Source organism: Vidua chalybeata, chromosome 3, assembly GCF_026979565.1.
Source record: "Vidua chalybeata isolate OUT-0048 chromosome 3, bVidCha1 merged haplotype, whole genome shotgun sequence".
Taxonomy (NCBI): Eukaryota; Metazoa; Chordata; class Aves; order Passeriformes; family Viduidae; genus Vidua; species Vidua chalybeata.
In genome coordinates this window covers 59,352,707-59,371,005 of record NC_071532.1, presented here as the reverse complement: position 1 = coordinate 59,371,005, position 18,299 = coordinate 59,352,707, and the positions used below count along the sequence as shown (strand labels likewise).

Here is an 18,299-nt window from a genome sequence, read left to right as displayed (position 1 = left end):
CACAGCCCAGCAGCTCCTGCCACAAGAACACCATGACTGCTATCTACAGAAGTCACACCTCAGCTGGGGGGAGCTTGAGGCAGGTTATCACGACTGGCTGCCCAAATCCTCATTCTGAAAGAACACAGGGAAAAGTGGGTCCCAACAGCCAGTTATAGTCTCAATACCTTCTTGAGTAGCTTGTCCTGTAACTCTCCACCTTTCTGACCTGCTTATGCTGCCACATCACCTTGGCATTTTTTAATATATCTTGTGGGCTATCAAAAACTCTACATCCCTGATATAACTGCACCAATGCCAGCCCTACCATAAATGACAATACAGTGTTGAGGGAAAAAAACATATAGCTTCAGTACTGTATTCTGCTCCCAACATCAGTAGAAGTACTCACAGCACTAGCATTTCCCCATGTAAAACAGACACAAAATGGTCAGGGCTGCTGTCTTTTCAAGCTCACCAGATTTCACGGGACACAGATGGTTAACAGTAGATGCAAGGTGCAGTGAAGCTCTGTTTGTACTTTGCAGTCTCAAAAGAAGGCAAAGTTGTGCAGGAAGGGACAATGTATCCACATAGACATGTTCATGTCCTTTTTTCGTGATAAATTAATATACACATAGGAAAATAAAACCCAACTTAGATTCTGAAATCACTTGGAAATCCCTCCTATGCAAACAGTGCAGATGTGTGATGCAGCATCAGTGGGCAGCTCTGCAGCCTTTAAGTTTGCATCCTGTACCTTCACCAACTTTGCTGATGGAAGTGATGTAGTGTACAGGCTGCAAATTACTACATGATGTTTTCAAAGTGCTACCATTTAAAATAGCTCAAAAGTGGACAGAAGTTTAAAATTTACAGTACTTTTCATCTAAGCAGCACTGAAATTCCATTTGTTGGTAATACCACTGAAGCCAAAAAGCCATTTCAAAAAGTGGAGGGGTTTATAGCAGGTTCCATTTGGGCAAGCTGGACAACATTCAGTCACTTGAGAAAATAAAATTTTCTTGCAGTTGGGATGGCTAATAATCAGAGAATCACGGCAACTCTCCCATTCACCAGTCCCTTCACACTTGCCATGGCAATAAAAATACTCCAAGTTTCATTTATCTTCATTTACCTTACCTAACACAAAATAATTCCTTGCTCTCCAAACAAGATCCAAAAATTCCTCTGGCCCCCACAGTGCACGAGATTAAATATTTCACTAGTTTTAGCAGGACTCATTGCTGTTGGGAAGTCATGTTAAACATATGCTGTAATATTTCACAATGAAATATAAGCTTGTTTGAAAAGAGACACAACTCCATATAAACTTTATCCTCAGAAATGCTCACATGCAAGCTTGTTTAACTAAAAGAACAGTTCCGTTCAGCTGCAATGCTGTTCTCCACAATCGAGGAAGGTTTTGGCTCTACACACAAATCTCAGTGCACATACAGTTTTGAGATTTAGGTACAAATACATGTAGCCTGTTTCTGGCTACACCTCTTCTAGCTAACCTGAGGCAGAAATTAGATCAAAATCTTGAAAAAAAAAACAAAAAAACAACTCAAAATCTCAAGTTACATTTTTTTCTTCTCTCTCAGTTCTTGAGACTTTTGATTCTACAGCGGAATCAATCCAATAGCTAGCTAAGGCAAAATTTCAGTGTCTCTCTTTCTCCACTGTCACGTCTGACTTAATTACACCCCTTTTTCACTGGTACTAGGAATCCTACAGCAAGTTACAAGGAGCTGCAGTGACAAAGTTCTTAATTATTCTTTTCATTTCGTTTTCTCACAGTTTAAGTCCCTAAAATGACTTCTCATGAGGTGAAACAAATACCAATTCAGATGAAGCAAGCTGGTCTCTCTATGCTTAGCTGCAGTAAGGAACTGCATCCAAAGAAGCACCTCCTCAGCAAGGAGACAACTATTCACAGAGCTTTTACCACTCAGCTTTTGTAGATTGCCACTTTAATGTGCCCAGTCACAGTCCTGTCTCACACAGCTATTTCCTTCTTTGTCTCCATTGTAACCTTACTCTGCTCACGCACAGCATGTTTACTGAGTCATGAAGCTATAAAACAGCTTTATTTTGGGAGGAGCCATTTGTCTCCTTCGGATGGAAAAATACCTCATAGCAAACCAGCCAACCAAACAAAAAACCAAACACCAAAACACCTCAAAGAGCCCTCAAAGACACATCTATTTGAATTATATAACCCCTGGCATCCCTAATCCCAGGGAATACTTTGTTTTACTGCCAAAAAGACAAAGAGTTACACATTTGCCGTGTCATCAGACCATTCAGTGATGGTTTTAGATTGCACTGGAGAGAAGAGTGGGGAGTAAACACAGCATCATCTCTCCAAGTTCAGCTCCAAGAAACATCACACAGACACATAGAGCTACCTGCATTAGCTGTAACAAGTCAGTAAAAATAATCTTGGTATCAATACCGACAACTCAATCAAGATAGCTGTGTAAAGTGCCAAAGAGATCTAGAAACAAGATCAAATACTAGACCACAATAAGGCTTTAGGTTTTTTAAGCTTCCTGAGCATACTGGTAAGAAGGATCAGTTTCTTGCATTTATTTAGTTCATTTAGAGGGAAATGTGATTTAAAGACCAACTGAGCACACACATAAACTGGCTGTGTGGCACAAGCTTTTCTTATTGTCTGCTAAAATCCGTGAGTCGATTGCTGCATCAGCTCAGATCCCATTTAGTCAGAGGACATGGCAGTTAAGAAGAAATTTGCTGACTTTGATGGGTTGTTCCCCTTTTTGGTATATCCACATAAAACTCAGCACATGGGTGAAGTCTCAATAGATTCCCATTATTCACAAATGAAGGTGTAACCTTTCACATGTCTACAGCACACATCAAGCAAGAGACTCTGGTCTGAAGGTTTGTAGTCTGGAAGAAAATCCATGTCAACAAATCTAAGGAAAAAACAGGAGAAAACAAGGAACTTGTAGATGTGAAAGAAAGGAAAAGTCTTTAGCTGTAAAAAAAAATCCATTTCCCTAACACATGTATAATATGCTTTCAATTTTATGACAACATTTAAGGTTGCAAAGGCTATTTCCATCAAAAGGAAGACATTATGAGAGAAGACGAAATATCAAAAAAACTTTTCTTCCTCTCAATAGTCAGTTAACAAAAGGGCACTATTTTTCTATTCACAATTTTGATATCTGTGCCTGAAAGATCCTCATGCCATTCTCTTTCAGTGCTTCATTGTCATTTCCAACTTTTGAGCCCAAATACAAGGTTTCCCAGTTATTCCCTCAAGCCTGGGATTTGCAGTCTACCTAGTGCTTAATGATTTCTTATATTTTTTAGTTCCCACTAAACATAAGGGCAGGTATCCTTTAGACTGAAAAAGAAGTTACCCACAGCAGTGTTAGCTTCGGCAAGGCTGGGATGTGGGAGCTGTGAGATGTGCCAAAGCTGCCCATTTCCCACAGCAGCTCCCACTTCAGCTTCCCCTGCAGTACCCTTTCTATAGAAACCATCATGTTCAGTATGACCACGAAGTTACAGACAAAATTAATCTGCTTCCAAAAAAAGTTTGTGAGATGCAGACACAACCTTCTTCAAGAAGAAGCCCAGGCTTTTTGACAGTCTGAGGAGCTACATCACATAAAGGAAGGCTTTGCACTTTCACCTCATGCGAGGGCAGCAGCTGTGGGTTACAGAAAGGGGAAGAAAAAATGCTCCTTAGGGAATCTGACTGACAAAATTGCCAGTTAAATCTGGCCATTTAAAAGAAACAGGGTTTATTCATTTTCACCCCTGCACAATATGTTATACTGTATCCAAAGAATTTTATGGGTTTTTGGAATTTTTGTTGTTTTGCTGCTATGACTTTGCTAGACCTTAATAAGGCAATGCAATTAGTGTCTTCTGCAAGTCATTTGTAAGACTTGCTCATTTCTGGTGTGGAAAAGACACAGCAATTTATTTCTTTTTTCCTCCCAACTTCTGTGGAAGACTCACAGCACCATGTCAATAAATTCAGCCCTGATGACCTGAGGTACTCCAAAACCATGAACCCTGTTGTCCTGACTTTCAAAACATTGAGGCAACAAGAACAGACAATAGCTATTATTATGAATCTTCTAGGTCTTTTAGGTTAGTATCCTTAAGTATCCTGCTGCAATAACAGAGACATAAAATGCTGACTTAAAACAAAAAAAAAGTGGCAAAAATTCTTGCATCCATATAAATTAAAAACCTAAATTTAAAGCACCTCCCCCAAGTCCTGAACAAACCAAACCAAAACTCACAGATAAGACAGGTTTCATGAAGATGCAATAACAATTAAAGTGAAATTATCAGAAATCATAAAAATGAAATTGTTTTTCTGGTATGTTATACCAAAAGTATAATCAGACAGCATCTGATATCTGTACTTCTGAACAACATAGACAGGCAGTACTTCTCTCCTACTATTGATCACCGTCAAAGACTTAACATGGTTTTTTAAAGTCTGCTTTTCGTGTCCTTATGAGCTAACTGAAAAAAAGATCATCAGAATTCTTTCTGGTATATGTGATGATATAAAGAATAAGGTCTTTGCTTAGAAACTAAGAAATTCTTAAGCTATACATTAAAAAGCACAGTCCTGCTGAGTTTTCACTGTAGGCTTATAACTACATTTGTGTATATACGTATGTTATATAAAAGCAGTATTTGCCCTCTTGTGTAAATGGAGCAAAATCATTTGAAGTAATTGACTAGGTGACAATTTTTCAGGCTAGCTGCTCTTTTTCTCTTTTCCTTTTAAAATTTTCTTTTTTTTTAAAGCACAACCATAAGCGTGTTTCTGCTAAAACACATCAAACAGATGAACAATACTGATGTATAGGTTAAAGGGGAGGCAAAGCAAGGAGCTGTCTACAGATCATTAGCAGAATGACATATAATTAAAGGCACTTCAGATGCAGCTACCCAGCAGTCAAGACAGTTGCTGTAGCCTGACCAAAAAAGATGTGAGAATGGCCTAGTTAAAGACATTTCCTCCACTGAGGAAATGAATGACCCATGCAGGCCATCATGGCCATCTTAGAGATGGATGACAAATTTGTAAGGGCAAAGGTAAAGGTAATTGTAAATCTTCCAGTTTGTTGTCCTTGCTATCAGCTCAAATTTATGCAGGCACCAGCACCAATATTCTGTCAATGCTGGCACCAGCATTCATATTGGTATATGACCCAGGTTTAGCTGAGCACTGACCACATCTTCCAAACTCACAGCAAACAGGGAAGTTCAAACCTGTTGAGGCTGGCTGGAAGATCTGTTATCCTGCTTGTGCTCTGAGCAAATTACTCCAAGGCATTCAGACAGTAAACCTGTTACACAGCACTCAAGAGCTACAGACCATGTTTTTACAGAAAAACTAAATGTACAAATAAATATGTACCGGGACATTACTCTTGAAGGAAAACAGCTGGACCATCATAGTGGAAACAGTGGAAAAGGGATACATTAGGGACATAATTTTGCTAAGCAAATATGTTGAGGAAAGGCAGACAGAACATATAAACCAACCAATAAAAGGTTGGTTTTCCACAGCAGTATCAGGTATTTACAAATAATAAAAGCCTCTGTCTTAGCAACAAGATAAACCCTGGGCTGTCAGGAGCCATAAAACTGCTAGTACTCCAGTACAGAAAAGCAGGAATATGGGAAGTGTATTTATTGAATACACTGTCAGAGATAGACACTCTATCTTATTGTCTTCACAGACAGGCACTGCTTCAAGATTAATCTTCTTGGGAGATTAACAAAGAGATGGGCTGGTTTTACTTCTGTCATTGCTAGCAAAGCATTATTCCATTGGAGTAGGTTGCATGGCTTTATGTATGCCCAATTTCAATACAAGAAAACAAATTATACAATTGCTTCATCCACTTAGTCTTTATTTTTCTGTTTAAACAATTTTCTTTGATATTTTGGTAATATTTAGTAATATAGAAGAGTGTATTTAACACTGTTGTTAGGACTACCTACACAGGAAACACAGAGAAACTTGGAGCTAATTCACCAGCTAATCCACTAATTCACTTCCAGCAAAATCATACAGTTATTGAAGCTGTGGCTCCATGAATCTACTGGGAAAACAAAATCAAAGCCAAAACCAAACCACAAAACCCAACACCACAGACAAATTAAAATGAACAAACAAACAAACACAAAAACAGAAAAACCAGAAAACAAACACAAAAACAGAAAACCCAAAACCAACAAAAAAAAAAAATCAACCAAAAATTTTAAGTTTTTCTTTTTGATATTGGATTAAATTAATGAGGAGACAAAGGCTATAAGTATAACCCTGGTCAAATAGCAATAATTTGAACTGTACATTGTGTAATGGTTACTCTGATTCACACATCCCATTTAAAACTCTTTATACAGCACAAGGCAAATTAATTAAAAATAAGCATCCTTTAGAAGCAAAGGCTAAATATTGCAGGATCATATTAGTGGCTTATTCCAAGAGTTTGAGTGATTTGGGTCTGTTTCTTTGATAACAGTGCTGACAGGACCTTTGGAGATGTTCTTTTAAAAACAGAAGTACCTGGACTTTAAAAAGCATCAAATCATATCTACAGGGGAGAACAGCAGAGGGAGAAGTTGTAGCAGGTGGAAATAAAGGGGGATAATGATTAAGCAGACAAAGCTTTGGAAACATGAAAATAATTGCCTTGAAAGAGGAACAGGGCTCTCTTTCAACACTGACTGCCCATCTCAAAGAAGAAAAGCAAAGGAGAAAAAAAAAGAAAAAACCCATCACATTGTCTTGCCTCCAGTTTCTAGGCAGGTTTATTTTGATAACCCAGGAAAATAAGTGTGCTAATGGAATCAGTATGCCTACCTTCCCAACTGCTATACTTAAGATACCTCAAGCACACAATTTATTGAATAAACATATACCACTCTGTAATGACTAATTTGTCAGATTGCTGTTGAAAACAGATCTGTAAAACACAGTTTTTAAAAATCAGATAAATAAAGACAAACCTGTATTTTGCCCTCTGTGTAAGATAACATTAAACAGTGAGCAAGGACTGAGGATGGAATCACACCACCAGACTATTTGCAGTCAAATAAATTTCTGTTCTTTTTGTTTCCTAAATTCACCTGGATATACCTGAACCTGACCTCCAGTAATTAAGATCACTTTTTGTAAAGTATAAATGAAGCAAGATGAAGCTTTTATGTAATTGTCAAAAGGTAAGGAAAATTTAATGAATGTATTATAAACTCACTTTTGCTTTAGCACTCTATGATCAATTAGTCCTTTTTCATTTTCAGCTGAATACAGATATTTCTTCTGCTCCACCAGAAGACCAGAAGAATTCAACATCTGTCTGTCAGTAGCCCTGAAAGAAAAAAAGGAACAAAAAATCACTCTCAGGTCTTGCGCTTAGGTGCTCAGGTTTTTCTCAGCTTATAGAAAAGAGGACATTTAGGGTTCTAAAATACCAGTGGCAGAAATAGAAAAGGAGAAAAATCAACATATCAAATATGCTCATGCCTCTTAATCAATTTCTCAGTTCAATTATCAAACTCTGACAAATTAAAAGGAAAAATGTAGAAAGTTCTGCCTGCTTATATTCGAATTACTACACAGTTACAAATCCCAAGAAAGTCAGCCTTGTCAGAGTTGCAGGGTAACATCCATCTTCATAACCTGGCATGTCCTAATTTCTGGGAAAACTAACCATTACAACACACAAGGGGTGAGCTGAAAGAGCTAATTACGTGGCATTTCAATACATTTCTATTTAACTAGAATCTTGAAAAGTTGTTTTTTCTGGAAGTTAAGTCAAAAGCTTCAAGTCAGATTTTCATTACTCCAGCCACTCTAGAAGATCTCTGAATGCTTCCTGATCTTACAGTCCACTGTTCCTGGCCACGTGCTCCAGCTGTAGCTCATCACTAGCAACAAAAACTCTAGATACCCACTTTGCTATGAGCCAGTCCACTACTTTCCATTTAACCTTTGTGTCCACTTCTCTCCCTCCTCACATTCCTTTTATTTCTTGTTTTGGTAGATGTGTTGGAGGAAGCCAACATCAGCAGTTTTACCCTGTACTGGGGGAAAGGCAGAGCTAAGATAGGGGACACTGTTATGCTGCCAAGAATTCATGGTAATCATAAACCACTTTTTTTCCTGACCTCATATCTTCAGAACATCTGAACTCTAAAGATGCTCTAGAAACTCAGTTTCCAGCCTCAGTTGCACTCAACACACAAAAGATTATTGGAAATTACATTAAAGTTTGCCATATTTATAAGGGGAGTTCTCCCTTTCCATGAAACAATATATTTCATCCATGCAGTTAAATGAAACAACAAAAAAACACCCTTAGTATCTTCTCTGTGTGGCTCTCAGGAACAATTGATTGTGAAAGTGGAAGGCAGCTTAATATTTACCTGGCAATGTCTATGTGTGAGCTCCTCATACACACATAAGCAGTTTCTACTGTGTGACTGAGAACACTTCCACTGAACCAGTGACAAACACAAGATTCCACGTCCTAATCCAAACTGCTAGAGATGTAAGCCACATTCCAATTAGCCACATCTATTACTTCCACACAGAGTGTTCACCTATTGCACTCCAAATTCCATGTCCAGCCAAGGACTTTGTTTCTGTTTCTGTCAGGGAGGAGACATCAGCACAATTCACACACAGTCACAGGATGAGCCAAGGACACCAGCATAAAGAGGTGGCAGCCAGGAGTGCACCAAAAAGCACTGGGGATAGCATTTATACGAGAAATACAACAGGGAAATACTGCTGACAGCTCTTGGAAGCTCCACAGTGACTTCAGCTGACCCAGAGAGAGACTGTGATGATGATCCTTTCTTCCCTGCCCTGAGCAATGCCCTCTCCACCCTGTCACTGGTCCTGGCAGGGTGAGCAAGTTCTGGGAACTGGCCTGACTGAGAAATAATTCTGCAAAACAGAAAAGATGGTTGGTTTTCACCTGGGCTCAAGCACTGCATGGTAGGAGCTAGGAGCATGTAAACTCAGATTTCACCTTTGTCCCAAGGGGATCACACGCCCAGCCGTGGATGCTACTAACAGCAAACCTTAACGTGGTTTCTCTACTCACTGCAATTCAGCCTAACATCAGGGAGCAACGGGGGAAATGCGAGTTCACATATACTGTGAATTGTCAGAACTATGAGTTTTACATTTGTTCAAAACAGTGTCTCATACACTTAAGTCATGAGTCCTTGAACTAGATCAAAAGAAATTATTCTTACAGGATTTTGTTCAAGATGTACTGAAAAGACAAAAATAATTTGGAACTGCATCACTAAGAAAAGCACTGCAGTGTTAAGAAAAGAGAGTCACAGCTATCTGCATATAAAGATACAACTTTCAGTTTTGTAACAAAATACTCTTTTCACTATAGGTGCTTTTCCATAATTTTATACCCCAAAATGCACAGAGTGTATTGACTTTTTACTCATCCTAAAATACATGACTGAATGCATCTTAAACTTGTTTGAATTTTATTCTTTCTTGCTGACACAAAAAATATTTCAGGAACAGCAGCTTATTCACTCAACTTCCCTGTAAATAGAAGAATAGCAGCAGCCTGTTTTCCAGGAAGGAGACTAGATAGGGAAAGCTTTTAATGTAAATTACATTCACTAAGATTTGGTATTTTAAGCATTTAATTTTTTTGAATCTGCTGAACTTCACAGCAAAACAGTTGCACTCATGCTACTGCAACTGCGTGCTCTTTGTGGGATAGCATGGCTTGACCTGAAAGAGTTGAGAAGCACATGGGAAAGTCACATCTGAGACACAGGCTATCCAAACACCCCTGACAAAGTCAGAAAGCTAAATATCCAAAGCAACATTCTAAGTGCCCTAAACATAAGGACATGTTTTCTTCTGAACCCTCTGCTGAAATCTTGGTATATCCGCCACACTTTGGATGAAGTACAGGACCTATACGTGGTAGTCTTCTTCACAGAAGACACCTCTACCCTTAAAGAAGGAGTTTCCTATAAATCAAATAGGCAGGCCCTTGGTGCAGAGAACTGAGACTGCCTGTGATAAATCTTACATGCAGTGACTTGGTCTTCTTCCTGCAATCCCCTTTTCTCCAGTGGTGCAGGAGCATTTACCTCAGGAGTTTCACAAATACCTCCACAAGGACAAGAGGATGTATCTCCCTGTGCAGTTTAGTTCTGCTCACGAGATCAAGTTGTTTGGAAGTAACTCAGTTATCACTGTTTATCACGCTTTTGTTTGGGCTTTTAATCAACTCAGAGTGCACAACCTGGACTCCTTTTGGATGAAGGCAAATGCTCTGCGGCTCTAATCCTCTGGGATTAATCCTACTGTGACTAATGCAGCCTTAGTGCTAGAGTCCTTTCCTTTGAAAAAAATGCATTTTGGATCCATGGCAAGCTGTTCTCGACAGCCAGGATTCTTGGGTTTAAAAGGGACCACTTAGAGGTCAGGATTTCTCTCCTCAGCCAAAACATTCGGAAAAACATAACCCTGCAAGACTTACAATAGGTCAGAATGGAGGTAAAGGATGGGAGAATCAACAAACCCCTCATCCAAATACCCCCAATGAAAACACCTCACAAACTCTGCCCCCTCCCCTAAAAAACTCCAAACAGAGAAAGAAAACCTGCCTAACCAAGAGCCAGAACATAATAATTGAGGACAATCTCCCTGGAATCTCTTTTCTAAAAATCTACCTAGTTTCACAAAAAATTTCAATAATCCCACTGTGGAATTATTAAATGCTTACATCTGGACCAAATCCAGAGTTTCCTCTGATAAACTGATTTCAATACACCTGTGACACAAATACTATCTCTGGCTAAATCATTATTATACTCCAAGATTTGCAAGAATTTAAAAGTAAGTTCTTCAAGAGCTTAATATAGAAAACAGAAAAAATCTTAGCTATAATGAAAGTTTGACAGCTGAAAGTTGAAAGTGCTTCGTTCAAATGAAAACTAGGTCCTAGAACTGGATATGAAGGAAGTTTAAATTAATTAATGGTGTGGTTCAGGAACATTGATGCCATGTTTAAAACCAGAAGGTAAGAATCTAATTTTACAGTTCACATTTGTTACAGATACTCAAAATATAAAAATCAGGTACAGATGAAGAGCTAGTAAATTCCAGTTTTAAAATGCCATGAAAAGAACACAACTATACCAAGACCAATATTTGCTATGCCATGAACAAACTCACCCACTGATTACTTCTGGAAATTTTTGAGAAGCTGTTTCACAACAGTATGTAAGGGATTCCAGCCCACTCCTCTGTTGCTGGTATTTTTTAATCAGGTCCATCAGCACTGCCTGGTGCCCAATCTTCTTCACCAGCTGCTGCACCATACGATCATTAAGAGCCAGAAGAGCTGCTCCACTTATTTCTTCTTCTGCAGATTGAGGGGGATAAAAGAATTACTGTAAATTAGCTTTATAGTTACAGTTACAGTCTATATACCTAAAAATATGATTATGGAAGATGGATCAAAGGGAAGGATGCTTTGTACTGCTGACAGTCATCTTCAGCTATCACCATCCTTTCCCAAGCAGTGCCAGGAGTCCTAATCACTGGCCAGATATCTTCCCCTGACATAGAGCCAAGCCTGAAACACACAGAAGCAGAGCTGACAATTTTAATGCTTTAAATCAGGCCTTGCTTGAATCACAGGAGACTGTTACTTGCTGATGAAGGAAATCAAGCTTTTTAACAGAGTACACAAGAAATAGGCTGTTCACATTACAGCTTCTTGTGCACTCTTCTGTAGAGTGTTTATATACTCAGACATAAAATATTTACACACTACATTTGCATTCGTTCAAAAGATTTCTACCACATACAATAGGCCCTGCCAGGACTTTTAAACTGACAGCTCGGATTTGAGGTGTGTCTATTTATATACAGGCTTAATTTCTTCCCCCCGGATTTCTCAGACTTTGTAGCAAATTTGTACACTTAGGTTGATTTATCATATTTATGTCAGTTCTCACCCTAATAAATTTCTATAAAAGTCTGAGGTTAGAATATACACACACTCCCCACACCAAAACAAGGTAGGCAGTGCCAATAAAATGCATAGCAAGATATACTAAACAAACAGCACCACTCCCCCAAACAATAAAAATGCTTACCACGGAACTTAGGAACTAGCTCTCCTAAATTTCTCTGTTTCAACCAGTTGCAGACTTGCTCAACTGACCAACTTTCCATCTTCAGTTGTTGCAATGCTAAATTTCCCTCTGAAATGAAAATAGGGGATTATTTTTGTGCTGAGCTCTAAGCCAAACTCCAATATTTCATAGTAAAAAATGCACTTAGCAAATAATATATCTACATGCTCTGAATAAAAATAGTGCAAAATAATTCAGCTAATGCCTGTTGTAAGTGGCAGTTTTCTTGGATCCCTTTCCTCACCTCCTCTCCCGTCCCTGCTTTCCCTCTGTTCTGAGGCAGCCTCATTCCTTATAAAACAAGACCTGCTCCGGTACCATTAACACCCAGGTTTCCACACAGAGAAGAAAAAAGGTGTGAAATTCACCACCACCATCAGGCTCATCAGGAAATGGCTGACATTTTACAGAAGGAAAAAAAAAAAAACAAGCCACCCCACCATCAGATAAGAGTCTGTCACATCCATGCTTACAGTCAATCAAGCACCTTAACCCTCTCTGCACCGCCTGGCAGGGCAGGTACCCAGCAAATACTTAACCCTGAATTACCAACAGCTAGGGACAAGAAAGGCGATAGAGAGGAGACTGCTCCTGCTGTTATTTGCTGGTTCCTTTCTCCAGGCTCCAGGGGTACCTGCGAGGATGCAGTGGGCGCCCTGGGAAGGCAGAGTCTCTGGGGCAGCCGTGCATCTACCCTCTGGATGAATCCTGCACATACCGTGTGCCCCCTGCCTGAAGGACTCGCTCGGATGACAAGGGGATGCAACACACCCCAAACGACCAGCGACCTCCCCAGAGGAAGATAACTTATAAAGGCACATCTTGTTCCACACTGCAAACTTCTCAGCAGCAGCAAACTCTCTCTGAGGGGAATTTTCTTATCGAGGTGTTTTAGCTCTCCTATCTAAAGGAGCACCAAGTGTTCCATGACCATGTTTGCAATCCACAGCACAACAACACTATTGGAGTCAGTTTTTCAGACAAGCATATGAGTGTCTGGTATTGTTGGTCAAACATTTCCTTCCATACCCTGAACCTGCAGCAAACTCCAGGCTAACATGAGTATTCACCCTCACAAACCTCATCAGCATCTGTGCTCAAAAGAAAAGGAAAAACAAAAAAAGAAAAAAACTCCTTGAATAAAATATTTCCATTTTCATCCTTCAGCAGCAGAGATCCTCCAAAAACACACTTCAACCTACACTCTCATGCCTGTCGACTTCAGCAGCTTAGAAGGGTTAAGAGGAATGCCTTTCTGAATTACATGAGTGGGTTTAATTTGATATGACAACAGTAGCCATACAACTCCTCCCCCAGGCTAAGCAACAAGAACAGGGTGTGAAAAGTCATTATTTGTTGAGAACTCTGGTGTAAATTAAAAATCACACCTTTCTGTCACACTTCTTACTTCCTTGCAAAGAGTAGCACAGAAAAAAAAATTCTCCAAAAACTTGAAAGATAAAACCGAGTGCAAAGCAGAAAGATACTTCCCTTATCAACCAAGCAGTGTAAAAGGAGATACATTAAAATGTTGGAAAGGTCGCTTCTTCACCCTATAAGAAGACTAACACCCTAGAACAATTCTTCTAAAGCAGACAGGCAGATACCAACACTTCAAAAAGTGTCAAGCAAACTCTAGCCATGCACAGCAATATGCACATTTAGCCCTGGGTGGCTAATTCTACAGCAAAATAGCCACTTGCACATGGAAATGCAGGCTGCACACTTAATTGAGGGAAGTGATGATAACTGAGAAACTGTTTTTAAAAAAAAATCAGATTATGTACATTAAGGGTCGTGAAACATAAATGCTTTGAAATGCTTCTCAAAAGTGATTTCAGTTACTTGCATCTGCTATAGATAAAGCAACCAGAAAAAGCACACCAGTCTCCTATCAGTGTTATGGAGACAACAAGGACTGAGCACAGATGCTGATATTTGTCTTCATTAATGATTCTATTTATTACAGTAGTATCAAAAGACTATCTAACAAAGGGTTGCCTGTGTTGAGTGTGGTGAAACCTGTAAATATTTGTATTTCTCAATCAAGTCAGAACAACAAAAACCCAATAACAGTTACATTTTTAGAGAGTAATTTACAGTGTAACTTCAAGTCAAATTCAGAACAGTTCTAAGTGTGAGTGCTCTCTGTTTGTTAGTAATATAGCAAATCACTGTGACCCATTTCTTCATACACCTGGGGTCAATAACTATAACTAAGATTTCACTAGCCATGGTTAATGAAATTAAGTAATCAATGAAAATTCTTTTTCCCTAGAATGTGACAGAAGAACACTACTATTTTCTATAAAATTCTTCAAAGCTGAAGGAAAAAAATCTCAGGTTTTAATCAGATCAGACTAAAGACCAATCAATGGTACAGATTTCAGCTCCCATAGTTGGTTACATAATAGCAAGAGATGGGGATCCTGACCAGCATGCCTGTGCTGGCAGATGCTTACTGCACGTGCACGAAATTACCCCGCAGCTTATCCACAGCTGCCATCATCTTGAAGTGACACTTCTAAATGAAAAAGCCAATATATCAAAACACTTGAAACATGACGAGTGAGTTACTATGTTTACCTGTGAGAGAGCCTATGGCACCACAGACTACAAATAGCACAACTTTTGACAGGCCTCTATAAGGTTTTCACCAATGTCAGAGTTATGGTTAATTTTAGCACATTTTAGTGCTAGAGGAATGTGTAAGGCATGTGATGTGTGCACATCTATACATCACAGCTGTGTGGCATATTCTGTAAAGGGCCAGGTCTCAGAGTTACAAGTGTGATGTGTAGGAGTTGGTGCATACCAAAGATATAAGTGAAGTATCCCATGTGCAATTTTATGCTCTCTTAATTTGGCTTCATCTTCCAATGCACTACAGAGACTTTATTATTTTCTTTCCACTTACTACCAACTTATTTTTTTAAACAATTAAAAATAGATTCAAACAAAAGTATTCAAGCCGGAATATGCAATATCAGATCCAGTGCTGAATTATCATGTAAAGAACATCAGTTGTCCACAAACCTTTTCAGTAACATATAGGAAAAGGCTCTGAGGTAGCACTTCTGTCACCTTCCCCATCCCTTGAAGAAAATGCCAACAACATATTGCTGTAATTTATCAGGCGTTTATGCTAGCATGAACCATAGTGCAGAGATGCCTGAAAGAAAGGGAAAAAATCCCAATATCAGTGAAGGAGCAAATCTTAAAGTCAACACAACAGTTCTCATTTCTATGCTACTGTAGAGGAAGATACATGCAGCTGCAAGACAAGGAGAGATGCAAACATACGGCAGATGCAAGATAAAACTAGTATCACATAGGAGAAAGGCTATATAAGAATATCTAGGAAGAAAACATGCACATCCATTGGTCAGCTGTAGATAAAGGGGGAAACAAGCCAGACAAACCTTTTAAAATTTGATCAGAGCTAAGGGAAGTTTCAAGGGTTCTGAACATGCCCATCCATTGAGCTTGTCAGTAAACAAATCCCTCCGCAAGAATTAGCTCTGAAGAATATTATTAAAAATTCATCTCTTTCCTTAATACATGTGCTTCTGATTAAATATGACATTTCTAATACTCAAGTTTTTGCTATATGAACTTTAAAAATATTTCATCTGTACTATCTGCAGTACTACTGGAAAAATGAGTCGTCCCACTTCAACAGCAAGATTCAACACAAGAACCAAGTTCTCTCTATTAGAGGTGTGCAAGTTATTTGGCAATTTGAAAGGAAAAAAGTTAATTTGACTGTGATTTAAAAGTAATATAAATGAAACTCCATTCTTGCTATCACGGGCAGCAGTGCACAAGGGATGAAATAAGACACTTAGCTGTAAATGCCTTCTTTTATTCTTAAAAAAAAAAAAAAAAACCCTTCTGGAAATGAAGGCCCTGTAAAATCAAAACTTTTTATATTATCCTTTTGTCATGGTTTGACACTGGACCAAAGCCAGGCACCCACAAGAGTCGCTCTCTCACCCTTTGCTGCCACAGCTGGGCAGAGGAGAGGAAAAAAGTTAACAAAGACTTCATGAATTTTGATAAGGATCGGGAGAGAAAAAAACACTCCAAGGGCAAAACAGGCTCAACTTCAGGTTGCCAAGTGAATTTATTATGAACAGAATCAAAAGAGGATAATGAGAAGTAAAATAAGCCCTTAAAGCACCTTTTCTCCCCCAGGACCTCCTTCCTTCCCACTAACACGGCATGGGGGTTTTTGGGGCAGCTCATTACTGAGATTTTTTTTTTCCACTGCTCCAAGAGAGGAGTCCTTCCCCTGTGAGGCTGTGGGGTCCCTTCCCACAGGAAGTTCTCAGTGAACTTCTCCTGTGGGTCCACTTCTCATAAGTAGCTGCTCTACCACATCTACTGCAACGTGAACTCCCTCCCCAGGCTAGCAGTCCTCCCAAAACTGCTGTGACATGGGGCTCTCTTTCTAGGGGGTGCAGTCCTCCAAGGACAGATTGCTCCAGCCTGGAAGCAGAGGCCCGCTCTCCACTGGGTCTCTCACTGGATTACAGCCTCCTCCAGGCATCCACCCGCTCCAGCATGGGCTGTGGGTGGATCTCTGCATCCCCTGTGGATCCCCACGGGCTGCAGGGGCACAGCTGCTTCACCATGGCATCCCCTGTGGATCCCCACGGCTTGCAGAGGAATCTCCACTCTGGTGCCTCGAGCACCTCCTCCCCCTCCCTCTCCATTCCCTCTCCACTGACCTTGGTGTGTCCATGTTGTTTCCCTCACATGTTCTCACCTCCTCCTCTCCCCTGACTAGCAGAAACACCTGTGACTTTGTTTTGATTTCCTTCTGAAATATGCCATCAAAGAGGCATTACCAACCTCTCTCATTGGCCCGGTTTTGGCCAGCTGCACGTCCGTCTTCAGAGCCATCAAGGATTGGCTCTGCTGGTGGAAGCTTCCAGCAGCTTCCCACAGGAGCCATCTTTGTGGCCCATCTACTACCAAAAACCAGGCCCTGCAAAACCAATACATCTTTAATAAAATTGTATCAAATAAAAATACAATGTTACAGTGAGAACAGGGGAAAAAGTCAAGTAACGGTTAAAAATTTATGAATCACAAAAATGAAATATTATGTACCAAAAAGAAAGCAATCAGACTGAAGATGTTCAGTATGACATGGACACTGCTCCAGAAGACTAAAGAAAAAAAAAAAATTTAATCTTGTAAGTGATATGCTGACTTTTCTTTTCTCCCCAAAGTACAAATTTCTGACGAGGGCCATGAGTACTGTGTTGATCATGTCGCTGCTTGCTGGCTTACCAGAGGACTCCAGCTCTTGTCACTGGGCAATACAGAGACCTGGGGCACTGTTGCCCTGCACTGCAATTCCCCACTAGCCTGAACTGGCAGTCATAATCCAGCCCTTTTCTTTGCAGCCATTCATGTGGTCATGCAATCAGCAGCGCAGGCTAAACTGAAAACATCGTGTTTTGGTGAGTTGGCCAATTGTGTGAAAATAGATGGTGGAATCATATCTCTAGATTTATCATGGTTTACACTGATCCCTGTTTCAATGCACTGGAACAGTGAAGATTTCTATCTTAATGGAGCATTGGTTTGTAAAGTTAGGCCAAAAACCCAAACTGTAACTAGTTTACCTCCAAAAAAATTGAGGCATGTACCTATCTCCTTTCCTTCAAATCGTTTTGCTTGAATGATACTGGCTCTGCTTCTTGAAAGGTTCTCTTTCAAGTACCTCTTGAAAGGTTACTCTTCAAGCTTTTCTAGTAAATAAGACTAGTAAAATGCGGAATACTCAACCAGCCGAGGCTGATCCTCTCATTGCTGAGAAGGATGGATACAAAGTTCTATTATTTCTTTGCTCGGCTCTTGATGTAGAGCCACAAACCAGTTCAGAGAGCTGAACCAGCAGCCAGTTGTAGTGACCTCGCAAAAATGCTAAATGAATGCTAACTGAAAATAACAACTTACTAAGTCTATTCTGATGGAAAATGCTTAGTGACATTTTATAAGTGGTTCAACTGGCAGATCCTCAAAGGTGCTAATGTTCAACAAAACTGCTTTCTGTTGCTCCCAAGGGATGGATACAG

General features: G+C 39.7%; 1 protein-coding gene across 1 annotated transcript in view; it reads right to left on the bottom strand.

The window, feature by feature from the left end:
• Positions 1 to 12,268, bottom strand: part of SAMD3 (sterile alpha motif domain containing 3) — a 36,575-nt gene extending 24,307 nt beyond the window's left edge. The window contains exons 1-3 of the mRNA XM_053938608.1: positions 12,169 to 12,268; positions 11,240 to 11,429; positions 7,263 to 7,376 (exon numbers count right to left, since the gene is read on the bottom strand). Of these exons, the coding sequence (XP_053794583.1) occupies positions 7,263 to 7,376; positions 11,240 to 11,429; positions 12,169 to 12,247 (383 nt within the window). The 5' untranslated portion in view covers positions 12,248 to 12,268. The remainder of the gene's footprint in view (positions 1 to 7,262; positions 7,377 to 11,239; positions 11,430 to 12,168) is intronic.
• Positions 12,269 to 18,299: the final 6,031 nt, after the last annotated feature.